The sequence below is a fragment of the Mchenga conophoros genome, linkage group LG18 (genome assembly GCF_057382185.1).
Source record: "Mchenga conophoros isolate Kocher_MC1m ecotype Shallow Benthic linkage group LG18, M_conophoros_male_GT1.1, whole genome shotgun sequence".
In the NCBI taxonomy this organism is placed as follows: domain Eukaryota; kingdom Metazoa; phylum Chordata; class Actinopteri; order Cichliformes; family Cichlidae; genus Mchenga; species Mchenga conophoros.
In genome coordinates this window covers 14953311-14968753 of record NC_140543.1, presented here as the reverse complement: position 1 = coordinate 14968753, position 15443 = coordinate 14953311, and the positions used below count along the sequence as shown (strand labels likewise).

At 37.8% G+C, this 15443-nt stretch overlaps 1 protein-coding gene across 4 annotated transcripts in view; it reads right to left on the bottom strand.

The window, feature by feature from the left end:
- Window positions 1-15443, bottom strand: part of pde1cb (phosphodiesterase 1C, calmodulin-dependent b) — a 115312-nt gene that overhangs the window by 76012 nt on the left and 23857 nt on the right. For all 4 annotated transcript variants that reach the window (XM_085253564.1, XM_085253565.1, XM_085253566.1 and 1 more), the window contains 2 exons: window positions 6439-6486; window positions 5653-5818 (listed from right to left, as the gene is read on the bottom strand). In XM_085253564.1, coding sequence (XP_085109690.1) covers window positions 5653-5818; window positions 6439-6486 — 214 coding nt within the window. The remainder of the gene's footprint in view (window positions 1-5652; window positions 5819-6438; window positions 6487-15443) is intronic.

Sequence of the window (15443 nt, the reverse complement as noted above, 5' to 3'; positions counted from 1 at the left end):
ATCCTCTGTGCCACTGTTGCCAGCGAATTTGACTATAAAATTGAGAATATTTAACAGGGTGAGCAAAGATGCACAAACACACATAACAAGCAAAATGTGTCGAGTGTAACAGGGTAAAACAAATATGATGAACCAACAAAAGCAAAAAAGCGATGATGGTCCTTCACATAATGAAACTAAATACTGAAAGTCCCTGATAATTACAATTACAAAAGCTGTTCGCCAAAAAAAGGAATTCCAATTCATCCTGTTTTACAAAAATGAATTATTTGCAAGGATCTGCTGAATATTACACTCTGCTACAGCTTCCTTGTCAGAGTGCTTGAGTCTTCTTAAAGCTCACACATCGAAATCAAGACATTAACAGCTCTGGCCATTTGGCGGTACATGAAAAATTCAAATCTCATTTAAATTTCTGGGAGAGTCGATAAGGATATCTATGCATCAAAATAGCAGGCGCCTTTGCAGTAATGACCACGTTTTAGTAGAGATCATGAATCACAAAATATGATTACGCATCACTGCTTCATTTCTGGTTTTGTATTGGAAGTACTGTAGATACAGAGATGGGTGGGAGAAATTGAGGGCACCCAGCTGTAAAGCTATATTTATTTGCAAAATGATGGAGGTTGAGAATTACTTCAGACAAGAAATTTGCTATTTCTCCATCCCCACGACTGATTCAGATAAGTCAGAGGTGATGGAACATCTGAAGAGAAACCCAGGGTTAAGGATTAATGTGGTCAAGCTCGCATAATGTAAAAGCAGTTTACACAAGGACAAGCCTTCACTTCCGTATGTATGGTTGAAAAAGTCCAGCTGATTACGGCAGCTTAATCTGGGGGGTTTTGTGCCCCTCTAAAGGATCTAACATGGGGCAAAAAACTTTTCTGCTGTCGTGTCATTCTATTCACTCTTTGGGCCTTTTTTGTACAGCTATTCATGGTCCCAGAGGATGACTCTTGAACCTCTCTCTCTTGATACTCTGCATAACAATAGCCTTCAGTGGTAAATTGCATAATAGTAATTAACATTTTTTGTTACACATACATATTATTTAAGGTGTTTACAAGAGGATTTGAAAGTGTCTGGAAACTTCCATTTTAAAAATTTCACATCAGAAATTCTGTTACGGTGACTTGCTAAATTCTCAGCTTGTCCTCAGTAGCCCTTATTTATTTGCCATCCACACTGAACAGACAGAGAACAGGAGGTTGTGTAAGCTCATTAGTTGTAGATAACTATGGTAACAGGAGGGGTTAACAGGGCATTAATCTGTTTGAGAGACAACTACAAACTAAATACAGACTGTTTAACCTCTCAGAGAGCTAAATGTAGCTTACAAGTGCAGATCTTGTACTAAAAATACTATTGACTATTTTTAGGTAATTTCAGTCATTTTCAAAAACACAAAAAGTATTACTTAAACTCATTCAATTTAAACATGTTTTGCTTATTGCTACTCCACTACTTAACAGTGGGATGTTCAGGCTCTAGGGAGGCCAGTCCATTCATAGAGCAACATTAAGTGATCTAACAAACCAAGATATTCTAAAAAATGGTGAAGTGCAAAGACTGGACTGAAAATAAATTAAACAGCAGAAAAATGTCCAAAAGAAACCTTGGAAGAATCTTGGATTCTGGCTCCTTTGAAGCAAAATATAGAGAAATGTGGGACTTTTGCACAACACTATAATTTTATGAATGTCAGTCTTTAAAAATTATTATCTCTTATTTATTATGTACCATGAAATGTCTCTGAAACAATTCTATTAATGGGTTTTTTTCTAGTTGTCATGTAAAGCATTTTGGTATTTATCTAAAAATTAAAATAGCTTCCATAAACCTCAAGCAGTGAAAGAAACTTATGGTGGATAATATTATTGTCAGACAGGGGTAAAATGATGGTTACTATATAATAAAATCCAAATTAATACTTTAAAAATAATTTAAATTAAAGTTTTAAAGTTTTTATGAGGGCAGGCAATCTTGTCGATATTTGTGGTTCTTTCCCCCATCACACCTCTGTTGTTATGCCTCTAATATTCCCTTAAAAAGTCTATGATAGATGGTGATTTACTGCACAGGGATAAAGCTAAGGAAATGTTGCACTTACTGTAAATAACAGCTTAAAGTGACAAATGCTGCTGGAAATTTATGCTACATTTATGCTAAAGAGAGGAGTACTCATGTAATGGGTGATTATAATGCACAGTGTATTTAAAAGCTGTTATGCAAGCAGAGAGAAGACACTATTACTGAGTGAGGTTAAAGGGAATGAGCTAAGGGAATGGGCAGAATCATAGAAATTGTCTCTGTGGAATTTTTAGTCTACTTTCAAATGTCATTTTATTTAATTACTACAGTGGATGGCAATGCAGACACACATTTTTACCCTTATTGTGCAAAAGCAAATAATTTAAAAAACTTGGTTAACTTTATTTTGGGGATTTATACACCTATTTCGTCCTAAAGTAAAATGCAGTATCTTTCTATCCCATTAACATTTGAATTTTCTAAAAATAATACATTATGACTACTCCTGCAAGTCACCCTAATGCATCTACTGATCTATATGTAAGAAGAAAGAAAACGGCTGTAGACAGTAAAGATTCAGACTTTGGACGACACTGCGTTCTGCATATTTTAAAGTTTGACTTTTCTCCCTGCTACACATAAAACTATACTCCATATCAAGCTGTATAATATCAAGAAATATGTGCTACGCAGCAGTGACTTTTCCCAGCAGACCCTCATTAACCCGCTAGTAAGGCTAGTGATGGAGCTTGTTGCTGCGGGGAAGATGTCAGCGGGGGGCTGCGAATCTGCGGCTGCAGCCAGTGGAAGGGTCAGCCTCAGAAACTGTTGGATGGCACGATGAAGACAGCCACCTTAATCAGCTGTGCAATGTTCACAGCAGCGAACAGCATCCAATTAAGCAGTTGCCAAATCCAACTGAGGACCTCAAAAGAGTGCCTGTCCAGGTTTTGGCTGCATGTGTACATTTATTGAATGTTTGTCTGTGCTGAGTCTGTTTTTCTCATCATTTGGTAAGCATCTAGCCACCCTTGTAATCGTTTTCACTACCCTCTATTTATCTTTTTTTTCTGCTGTTTTTGAAAATGCCTTCATTTGGTGAAACATAGACTTGACATGAATTTTTAGTGCATTCCTATCAGTCACTACCTATCCATAAGGACTGTCAAAAAAAGGGGTTCAGAAAAAAAAGCACAGTTATAAATCTAGCACTAAATCTCAAAGGACCATTAGTGTAATAAGACTGGAATATAATGGAAATTAGTTTCTAATAAAAAGGCAATTCTAGCTAATGAATAACAACCTCTTCCCAAAATCTTTCACTCTTCCTCCTATGGGACGATAACAAACTAATCCTAATGGCTTTTTTGTATCATACCTCTTCAAAGATTTGGCTTTCAAAGCAGTAATTTTGAAAAGAAAAAAAAGTCAATCAATTAAAGAAACGATTGATTCAGATAGAGAGTAAGTGCTGATCAAAATGATGGTTCAGAAACTCTTGCACACTAATATCGTGTTTGTGTTGCATATATCAAGTTCCAGCAATTAGGAAAATGAATGCAATGGCAATCTATCATCTTCTGACATGGCAAATTCTGCAGGATCCAAAAAAAAAAAAAAAAAGACAAAACAATTTGATTCTGCATAAAAATCACAGGTTTCCCCCTCTGCATGAATGCAAACTGCTATCTATTCAATTGGTAGCCAGTGCTCTAACAGAATATGGTTTCCATAATGAACAGAAGAAACAGCGTGGCACCAGCCGAGCAGATGAGTCACCGTGTGTTTATATACTAATGGCTCAATATTGTGTTTTAGTCCTCCCAGTTTGTGTGTGTGTGTGTTTGTGTGTAAACTGCAATCCTAAACCAGTTGCAACAGCAGCCACGTAAGCACCAGGCGACCTTTCAGATTGAAAAAGAAAATCAGGTAATCAAGTAACTGCGGGATTGACTAGAAAACAATTAAATTATATTCAACTAAGTCCAGTTTATGACAGTCAATATGTTTTAAGGCTCTCCAATCCTTCCTGCTAAACATCATGTGATCTTGCTCTATTCTCCAATAAATCTAATTATCATCACCCGGAGGATATCGGCCAGAACCGGCCTCGGAGGTGACACTGTAGTTACATCATTCCATGGATTACTGCTAGTTCCAGTGTCATTTAATCACCCTGTGCCATAATCTGGCTAGTTGTCATTAAGATGTATATCCCTGTGACTCCCTGCAGTTTTGGCCTGTATTAACCACAGCTGACATGGCCGAAGACGTCCCCTGACTTTCAGTAGGATCAGGACAAAGGTAATCACTGAACAGTATAAATCATTGTAAGCATAACATTGCCCTTTTCCACAGCTAACATTCACCACCTGCTATCACTATTTCACCAGCCAACACATTTTAGTAAAAAAAAAAAACAAAAAAAAGACTGGAGTAATTCCTAGCATATTTTATTTGTTTTAAACTGTTAGCGCTATTGAAAAGAATCATTCCCTTGCCAGTTCTTGAAAAACATAGGCAAACTGTTCATCTTCAGCCAAGGATGAACAGCCTCATGCTTGGCAATTGTTCCCGCACTCTGATTGAGGCTAAAGCTATGGCTAAATGACAAATGAACTGTTTCCTCTATGGAAGGTAGGAGTGCTTTCAGCTGCCCCAGTGTTTTCTTTTTTAATCTGAGCTATAGGTTTTAACTAAAGGACTAGCCTATGTCCAGTCAAGTGGAAAATCACTTTCTCCTTGTCACCACCCTACTCTGGAAAAGGGATCTGTGTTCCAGGGGAGACTGGCAGAGAACAACGACACTGTAATTTGAGATAACATAGAGAAGAGCTGGAGAGGAAGCATTTGTTACTGCAGACTGGAAACGAAGGAAAACCCGAAAACAACACTTGGATGGGATTTGAGAAGTCACAAACTGAGCACCCGATAAATTGTAAAATTGTGATCTCTGTGAGGACTTGCTAAACCAAAATATTGGGAAAACTAGTGAAAATCATCTGGCCATAACTCCCTGTCTATTTTCTGTACTATTAAAATCTTGTTATCAAGTACTAAAGTGCACTTTTAGTATCCTCTGACAAATGCTTACTTGTTGCCAACTGAGACATATTGCCGTCTCCAGGGCCATCAAGGTTAATTGGAATCAGGTGTTAAAAGACAAGCAATATTCTAAAAGTGACAACAAATTATGTTAATGGTAGTTTGAAGTCCTTGTTATCAAGGTGGAATCAATCACGCCCAAGTCCCTCGAGGTCAGCAGCCTTAAATAGCAATTAACAGAGTAAATGTGAGTGTGCATGCGTATGTGTGTGCATCAGCTAAATGTCAGACAGGAGATTATCTTCTTCATTAACAAAAAAAAACAAACCTGAAGAGGTTCAACTTTAAATATCGCCTGCTCAAGTTCATTCTGATCCAAAAACAGAAAACAAATACAAAATACAGAGCAATGCCTGATGGTGCACGCTGCCACATTGTAAGATAATAAGATGAACATGGCTGCTGATGTCCCACTGTAGCACCACGCAGGATGCATTTCATGATAATTAACATATAATGAGCATTACTTGTTCTGGCATCATTACTGGGATATTTCTGACAGCAGCAAACCTGATGGCAGTTTTCTCTGTGGCATCTGGTTCATCTGCTGGAGGAAGATCATCGGCCAGAATCTCTTCAGGACTCCGTGGGTCATTCAGGGGGGGCTTCTGCTCTTTGCCTTTGATCCCCATCCCTGCAGTGATGGCATTCCACAAAGCACTCTGGGACTTTGAGCCTAAATAAAACAAAAGCCTGCTGGTGTCACAGTCATTTCATACAGTGAATAAACCGTTAATTTGTTTCAAGGTGTTGTTTCACAAAAGATATTGAAGCATTGGCTGCAGGAGTACGTTTCACTGAAAGGGAGTGACAGATTTCAGCGCCTCTGTAATACTGCCCTCATGTGGATGATTGTCATTAGTGCCAGTGCGCTCACTTAAGAGGAGAGGAGGCAACTTTTTTGCTCAGTTATAGGTTTTTCAGTTAATTAACCACTCCTACATCCATACATTTGCATGAGGAAATCCATACTGCAAATATATTCTAACATATTATTACATATCTTCAGTTTAAGTCTCTATTATTTACAAAACACTTTTTAACCCTTTAACTTTCTGGTCAGGCCAAACTGTCTCTAAATTATCTCTGCAGAAAAGACTTCCTATAAAAATCTATTGTCATAACAATAACAAAGAAATATGAAGTATGGTTGCAAATATTTCAAAACAGACTTTCAGCACTTTCTTATATTCATTTTATTGAGTTGGTCAGAACTCTTTAAATATCTCAAAAACTTGGATGGATGGAAATGTGATGAGTTGAATAACAATGAAGTATAACAATGGTGATACTTACGTGCAAAACTGGCCTGAGGTCTTGCTGAGCTGTCTTCTTCATTTGCCACTAGAAGGAAAAACAATTAAATAAATAATTCAACAAATGTTAAAATTGTGCATCAAGAATGATAACTTGAAACCTCTTTAGCCAAATCCTTTGATTAAGATGTTTAGTACATACAGTATCTGTAGTACATTATTTTTTACATTGTATTTGTGGTGAATAGGTGTTTGACTTAATGCTTTCATGTATTTGCTGATGCTATCTCTGTACTTTTGCTCAGCTGGAATTTTAACAGTCCCTTAAACATATTTGCACAGTATGGTAGTGAAGAACACACTCATTAGCTACATCCTTAGCTATACATGTTCCACTGCCAGTTAAGGCAGATTTCTGATCAGCAAACCACGTGGCAGCAACTTTTAATCATGTAGGCAAGTTCAAGATGACCTGCTGGAGATCAAAGTGAGTATCAAAAGTGAGAAGAAAGCGAATTTAAGTGACTTTGAATGTGACATGGTTGCTGGTGATCAGATACTGCTGATCTACTGGGATCTTCCCACACCTCCATCTGCAGGGTTTATAGTGCTTGGTCTGAAAAGAGAAAACATCCAGGGTGTAGCAGTACTCTGGGTGGAAATGCCTTGCTTATGATAGAGGTCAAAGGAGAATGACAAGACTGCTCCAAGCTGGTAAGAAGGCAATAATAACTCAAATAACCACTTGTAACAACCAAGGTATGCAGAAAAGCTCTTAGAACACATAATACGCCAAATCTTGAAGCAGATGAGCTACAGAACCAGAAGATCACACAGAGTGCCACTCTTGTCAGGCAAGTACAGAAAACTGAGTTTCACATGAGCTCGGTAAAACTTGGGAAGATTGACAAAACATCCCCTGGTTTAATAACACTCTATATCAACAGTTACACACTATATAGAATAACTTTATAGAATTATATTTGTATATATTATATACAAATATAATATATACAAATATAAACATATATACAATATACAATATACAAATATAAAATATTTTATTTTATATTTGGCAGCTATCAGCAAATAGTTATCAGCTATTCTGAAACAAAACAAAAAAAAGACACTTTTTATCCATAACAAAAACTCCATAACAGCAAATGAACTGTAACACAGAAAATACAAATGCTATTTATGGTCTCATCACAACAATGATAAGAAAAATAAACTGGGCCAATATGGCATGTTTGTTAATACAGGGATGTTAATGTGATCTCTGGTCTCCCACTCAGACACACACGTCTCCGAGTGTCCAGCATTCAGACGGTTACCTGAGAACTCGTGAGAGAAAATCTGCTCACACAGATATGTAGAGCCAAATACTGTAAATAATGTCCCTGAAATGTTCTGAAGACAGTTAACCTTGTCAGGTAGTGATGTCCAGCAGTTGAAAATGCAAGCTCCATGAACACGCACAGCTGTGAATTCCAGCTCGTTCGTAGTTCTGCAAACTTCAAGTCGAGGTTTTCATTTCAATCAGCTGCATTTCGATGTCCTCTGTGTCCAGCCAGTTAATGCAAGACAAATCCAGCTGCTCATGAAAGCTTTCTGGTTTGATCAGAAAAGAAAACATTGGTCCATACACCTGAAAATCCAGAAAACACATTGTGAATTCTGTCTCGAGTCTTTGGATGTATCCATGTATTTACGTGGTGCTGATGCTGCGCTGAGCGGAGAGCTCCTGAAGCTTTTGAAGTGGAAATTTCAACATTGCTTGAAAAAACTGCCAGCTAGCAACGTCCCTCTCACCGGTAAGTTATTTTTAGCCAATTACAAGTTGAATCTGATAGTTGGGGTTGTTAGCTAAGATACCGTCATTAAGAAGCGGCACAACTAATGTGTTAACTAATGTGTCTATGCGAGCTAATTTGTGATGTGCACCGCTTATTTTTTAATGCACCTTCTCAGATTAATTCACTGCGTGTCGTGCCCGGGGCTGGACTGGGACAAAAAAATCGGCCCGGGCATTTTGACTAGAGACCGGCCCACCAGGTATTATAGGAAAAGCCATAAAGCCTTTGAATGAAAACATACGCTGTTGCGACAGTGATGTACACTGTCTTGTTGGTATATGTATGATTTCTATTTTACATGAGATAAAAACTTTGGTTGTAAGATTCAGATAATCATTTATTAAAAGTGAGACATTTTAAATGAGAATAAGAAAGAAAGGTATTTCCTTGTGCCCCCCTTTCCCTGTTAATGCCCTACATGACCCCCTGGCAACACTTTGCTAGACCCACCCCTGCACAGTTACCAGCTGTCAGCTACATAAAAAAGGATCCTGGTGTTGTTTGTCTCTCAGAAACAGTTCATAACTTCCCTTCAACTCATTCATGTCACCTAAAAGGTAAACCTGTTTCTCCATCACCTGTTCAGCTCTGATGATTCAGTAAGGACATCTCCTGGTTTCATCTTCATGTTTCCCTCTCACCACATATCCAAACCAATATCATGACCAGCAGCTTTACAGCTGTGGCTCCAGCAAACATCAGATGATACTAGAAATTAATATTAAATAAATTCTAACAACAGCTGATCAAGCTTAAACGCGCTGCTGTTGTTTAGCGCGACATCCGCTGGTTTCCTCTTTCCGGTGGACGATAAATAAACAAGAGGGAAAAGCCGATCAGCTGATCATCGATCAGTTTCATGATTGAAGTAGCAACAGGAAAGGGAGGGGAGAGAATGAGAGAAGAAGAGGCAGCTGTGCAGCGTAACGACAGAATAACTCCAGCTTTGTGTCTTTTTCATTGTAGCTGAAGTCCGGGACAAACTGTTCCTTTTCACCTCAATACGAAACACGTAATATTTTCTCTGAATACGGGACGATTCTGTCTTTTTACGGGACGGTTGGAAACTCTACTAACTAACCTTATGAATAAAATAAAGTTCACTATCAGTAACATCATAGCACCCAGCTGTATAGTAACTCCGTCATGCTAGCTAGTTATTGCTATTACTAGTTATTGCAACTGACAACAAAAATAAACTCCACCTAAACTTGGTTTATATCTGACCCAGATAGACTGCAGTTCATAACTTCTTACCTGAAGTTCAGTTCACCTGACAATCGCCTCTGGTCTCTCTTCCTCCTGCCTCCCCTTTCCTTCATCCACCTTTATTTTATACATCGGCCAGCATCTGGCCAATCCACCACCTCTTATTGTTTATACCGCTACAAAAAACAACAACAAAGAAGCAAAAAAACAAAAAAAAAACCCCCAAAAAAACATCAGCCCATAAAAACTAAAAATCACCATTGTGCCATCAGTTAACCCTTTGTGTGCCAGCTGTGGCACGCGTGCCCAGGGTTGCCGACCCCTGCTTTAAACACTACAGCCTGAATTCACATAATGCATATGCACCCAACAAAGGAGCAACTGTGTGATGTTATAAAGTTGGACTGAGGAATGTTTCCTGCACCATTTTCTGTACCATAAACATTAATAAACGCAGTTCTAAAGGCAAAAAGGCGTCCAACCCAGTATCTACAATGTGTACCTAATGAGGTGGCCAGTGAGTGTAAGTTGACAGGCAGCCAGGAGCTATGTTAAATTCATTCATGTCATCATATAAACATGGCAGCAAGCTGCTGACCAAGCCTCATAAGGGGTCATGTGATGTATTCATTAACTCAGGAGGACATGGAAGAATTAACAGCCAGGATCTTCTTGCTCTGAGGCAACAGTGGTAACCACCTCACCAGCAAGCTGGCCCACAACTACAACTTTTTAAAGTAATTTCCAAATGATCAACACAGTATAAATGAAATGAAACAACAAAAAGTTAATTATTTTGTATTTGGCAGAAATTTACAGGTTGCTTAATTTTGTTATCAGCAGGACTAACGCTGTAAGAGAAGGGCTCTGGGGTGCCAGTGTTAACCAACTAAACAGCCTCTCAAATTCAGGCAGTGTGAATGTTGCAGCTCAACCCCGCTCAGGTCCACCAACACTTCACCACAATCAATAACTCTGGCTGTTCTCCAGCACAGTTATTCTGCAACGCCGCAGTTCTGTGAGTTCGTTAAGTGCATCAATGTGAATTTAACTCATTAGGTAAAGCTTTTCACTAAGAGAACTGCTCATTTAGAAAGCTGAGAAATATTTACAGTAGCAGCCATCATGCTTTATGAACCACTGTAGGCCCATTAGTGAGTTCTCGGGCATTCTGCTTCATTTTTTGTCTTTTGTCAGAACAATTCTGCTTTTGCAGGCCCAATTTTAAATTGGTTTCTTTAAGAACCATGGATAAAACATTATAAAACAAAACAGTTATAAATTTATAAAACATTGCTTACATCCCATTCCAGCAGATCTTCAAGGGTCTTTCAAAAGAGCTTGCGAACACTTAAAACTAGATTTCTGTTCATATAATGAGTAATTACAAATGGAGAAACTCCATATGCTTTATTAATCACATACTAACATTTAAAACCAGATACAAGATAATCAAAGTGGAACATGATATTTATTAATATCTTAAAAACACTTCTCACCGTAGACATGTAGCAGACTCCATACTAAAACTGCAGGGAGCTGAACTTCACAACCTGGTGGCCTGAAAGGTGTTGCTACAAGGCGCTTTTAACTAATCATGACAGATAAATTTAAAAAAAAAAAAAAACATATTATTCAAGGTGCCTTATCAGAAGGTTGTATTCATTTTTTTATATGAACGTAAATATAACAAAAAAATTACTGTGATTCTATCTTTCATCTCTATTAATGAATTTGAATCTATTTATTGCCTCCTGTTGGTTTGACTTACAGCAATAAAAACAGTGGTTTGTCCCACTAATAGAAGAGTACCCCTATAACTAGAAGATCTGTTGCCCAATTACATGGCTAATGGAGCACATATATGCAGACTTAAGGGACTGCAGTGTCCTGGGTTTTAACAAGAAATAATTTTATGCCTTTGAGATGTGGTCTCTAAGTCCAATTTTAAACGTTCCCAATGTAATTAGCTGTACTGCAAAAGTTCCACAGTAAAAGAAGGAAGTTAGAGGTTACGTTATTGCATTACTGTGGAGGTGGCATAGAGGGTCATCATATAACATTGACACAACTCATTACAAAGCCATTAATAGTCTGAGTGTATTGGAGTTTACTTCTTCACAACAGTTAGTCCAGCTACAATTCAAAAACTACATTTGTACACAATGGCTAAAATTTCCTATCAGAAGAACTGCACAGATGTTTGATGGTATCTTAGTTGCTGACAAATTGCATCCTTTCCAATATTATGAAGCACCGAAAGTCATTGACCCACTATCTGACCTACATAAGGAAAAAAAACAAAAAAAAACACCAGGGACATGTTCAAGACTCGGCTACAGAACCTGTTAACGTCCACACTCCAGAATCCTGAGGAAGGATGTTGCATTATTAGAGCATTTGTCAACAATATGAGAATGAAAGTGACCTTTCACCTGCTAATAACATGAGATGAAAGAGTATCTTACAAGTTCACCAATGCAACTAGTACACCACAAACTCACAGTTGCCTTAAAATTAAGGCTAATTCACGTAATTTAAGTTTCATTAGTTCGTTACCCTGAAAAAGCAGCAGGAAAAATCCTTTATATTCTGCTACAATAATTACTATCATCTACACTGTTTTAACAACCTTCAATTAGTGTTTCAGTGACTGCATTTCTAATTTTGTCATCACCAGCTGACTACAGAGTTTCATTTGTGTTTGTTAAAGAACTCAGATCTTGAGATATTTCTTATACTCTTCTCTCTTCATCATTCAGTCTGCAGTTGAACAACTGTGTCTTGAAATAAACTTGTTGTTGTGTCTAATTGTGCTTTGGGACCTAGTGTATTATTTTGCTTACAAAAACGTCATGCTCTGTTAATCAACATGGGCAACTGAAGGATAAACGATTTAGAAATGGCCTTGTGGGATATAACGCTGCATTTGGACTTCTGTGGGCCTCCATGAAATTCGACTTCTAGTAGATAATAAAGCAGGTGAATAAAACTCATCATCAGCTTCCTGTGACAAATATAAACAGCATTGTTTGATTTTGGCCTTTGGTGTTAATCAGATTATCCGCCCTTGTAAATAAGGAACTCTAAGGATATGAACAAGGTTAGATGCAAAAGTCAGTGTTCCACGTTTCAGCACTGTAGCCACGAGTGGATCATAGACTCATGAGACTAAAGAACACAGTGAAACAAATCCCCTCTAATCTTTTTGCTTTTTACCCTATATTAATTGTTTGTTTTACTCTATATGAAGTGTTTTTCATCTTTTCAAATTTCCATCTTTTCATTTTTTTCCTTCCTGCAAAAGATAAAATATATTTTAATGCCTCATTTTGAATTTAGGGGTAGTTACAGGAATTTATTCCACCAAATGTGTTCTTGCGGATGGACAAGCCAAGACAGCCATTTATGTAAAACCCCATTTGATCATGAGACTTTTAGACCATTAGTGGGTAGTTAGAGGAGAAAAATCGCAGATGTGTGCTTGGATTTTAGCTGGCAAAATGTTGCTTATTTTTCCAAGTAAGCAAAATGTGTTTTGTTTCCAGTTTATTTAATTTAAGGTAGGTGAGAAATTCAATCACAAATGATGGATTTTATTTAAATTAGTCATTTAATTAAACCCATATAAGCATCTTTCAGACATGCACTCTGATCCAGCATCTGAACATGCTAGCTTCATATCTAAATGCACACCATGATCACTTTAAGGCAAAATACACAATGATCTAGTAACATTTATGCATCAGAAACATTGTGTACAAGTAGTCAATTTAGATACTGTACAAGTCTGAACAGTTAGACGAGAACAGTTGGGCACGCACAAGATTACAACTGTGCATATGTCTCTCCCACATCTTTGTTAGTGAGCTGAACAACGCACAAACATGATTTCTTTGGATGATGCCCTAAACAGTAAAAGCAGAGCAGAAAACTGTTGCCTACTCTCATGCTTTTGGCATGAGACACCCACTTTCACTCTCCTCCTCACTCTGCTAAAGCTAGTCTCACAAACAACCCTACTCTCGTGCTTTTGGCATGAGACACCCACTTTCACTCTCCTCTTCACTCTGCTAAAGCTTGTCTCAAACAATCACTTTATAAACAACATAAAGTGCATGCATACAGTGCCTGATTTCTATTTTATTTTTGCATATTTGTCACACTTAAATGTTTCAGATCATCAAACAAATTTTAATATTAGAATAAGATAACCTGTAAATACACAATTCAGTGTTGAAATTGAGAACCACTATCTACAAAAGGAGCAAACTTGGAACAGTGGTGAACCTTCCCAGGAGTGACCGGCCTACTAAAATTACTCCCAGAGTGCATCAACGACTCATTCAGGAGGTCACACAAGTACCCAGAACAACATCTAAAGAACTGCAGGCCTCACTTGCCTCAGTTAAGGTCAGTGTTCATGATTCAACAATAAGAGAGAGACTGGGGGAAAATGTCACTGCTGACCAAAAAGAACGCAAAGGCTTATCTCACATTTACCAAAAAATATCTGGATTATCTGGTGGAAAACACAGCATTTCATAAAAAGAACAGTCAAACATGGTGACAGTAATGTGATCGTCTGGAGCTGCTTTGCTGCTTCAAGGTCTTGCTGTACATGATGGAACCATGAATTCTGCTCTCAACAAGGAAATCCTGAAGGAGGATGTCCAGCCATCAATTTGTCCTCTGAAGCTCAAGCACATTTATGCACCATGAAACACCAATGGCCAATGAAGTGGCCTCAAAAAACCTGGACTTAAATCTTACTCAGATGCTTTGGTATGACCTTGAACACAAACTTCATGATCAAAAACCCTTCAATGTGGCTGAATTAACAACTCTGTAAAAGAAGAGTGGGACAAAATTCATGTGAAAGACTCATTGCCAGTTATGATAAATGAGTGACTGCAGCTGTTGTGCAAAGAGTGGCACAATCAGTTATGTAGTTTAAACCATTCCTATGTAAATCTTTGAGATTTTGCACAGGAACATCCCAGCAATTACTGAAATACTCCTGCTTATCTGGCATCAACAAATATGTCACATTCACAGTCACTAAAATGACCCTTCTGATGTCCATTTGTCTATGCTGAAACACACACAGTTTTAACAGCAGACATTTTAGACCTTTAACATCAGTGAACACAGACTCCATATCTAGTTTTTTTCCATCCCCTTTGTTGTTTAATATAACACTTTAATGTTTTTTATAAAAAATACAACTTTAGGCAGCAATATTTACTGTGGTAATGGCAGGACCTGTGGCAGCTGGTCAGATTAATATGAGTCGCCATTAATGAAAATATTCCCAGTTTAAATTTTTAACAGTAGCTGAAATTAATTGTAGCTATAATTTGACATTTTAAGTGTTTGCAGAAAATTTCTGAGAAAATTCTGACATTATTATAGGACATATATGGAGCATCAATTTCCAAAGTGAGTGTAAAATAAGTGTAAGAAAAAGAACAAAATACCACAGCACTAATTTTCCATTTGCTTACAGAGCACAAGTCTGTTAGGTGGTGAATAGGTCACTACATTTCATCTAACCAGTGAGGTAAATGGGACTGACACTGTCAGTGTTAGTTTTTCCACTTGACCTTCACTCTCCTTCACTACATCCTGCTGTTTTCCAAAAAAGTAGGTCAAAAGTCTGCATTGGAGCTGTGTCACATCGCACTGTCCACACTGGTACTGGTCTAATGTTTTATTCGATATGAAAATGTCATACTGGGATATCATTGCTATAGCAATGCCATGTATTTACATTCCCTAGTGTGTAAAACAATGAAACGAGCTCGGGCATGTCCGAGAGCAAGTGTCTAAAAGAGATAAAAAGGGAGCTACTTAAACAGCCTCCAATAATGTGAAATTCTTTGCTAAAAATGCAAGAAAGCTGTTTCCGCTGAAGGTGGATAAAACTATATTTCAATGCATACCCATTGAGTACAACCAGGTTGTGAAGGAGGAGACA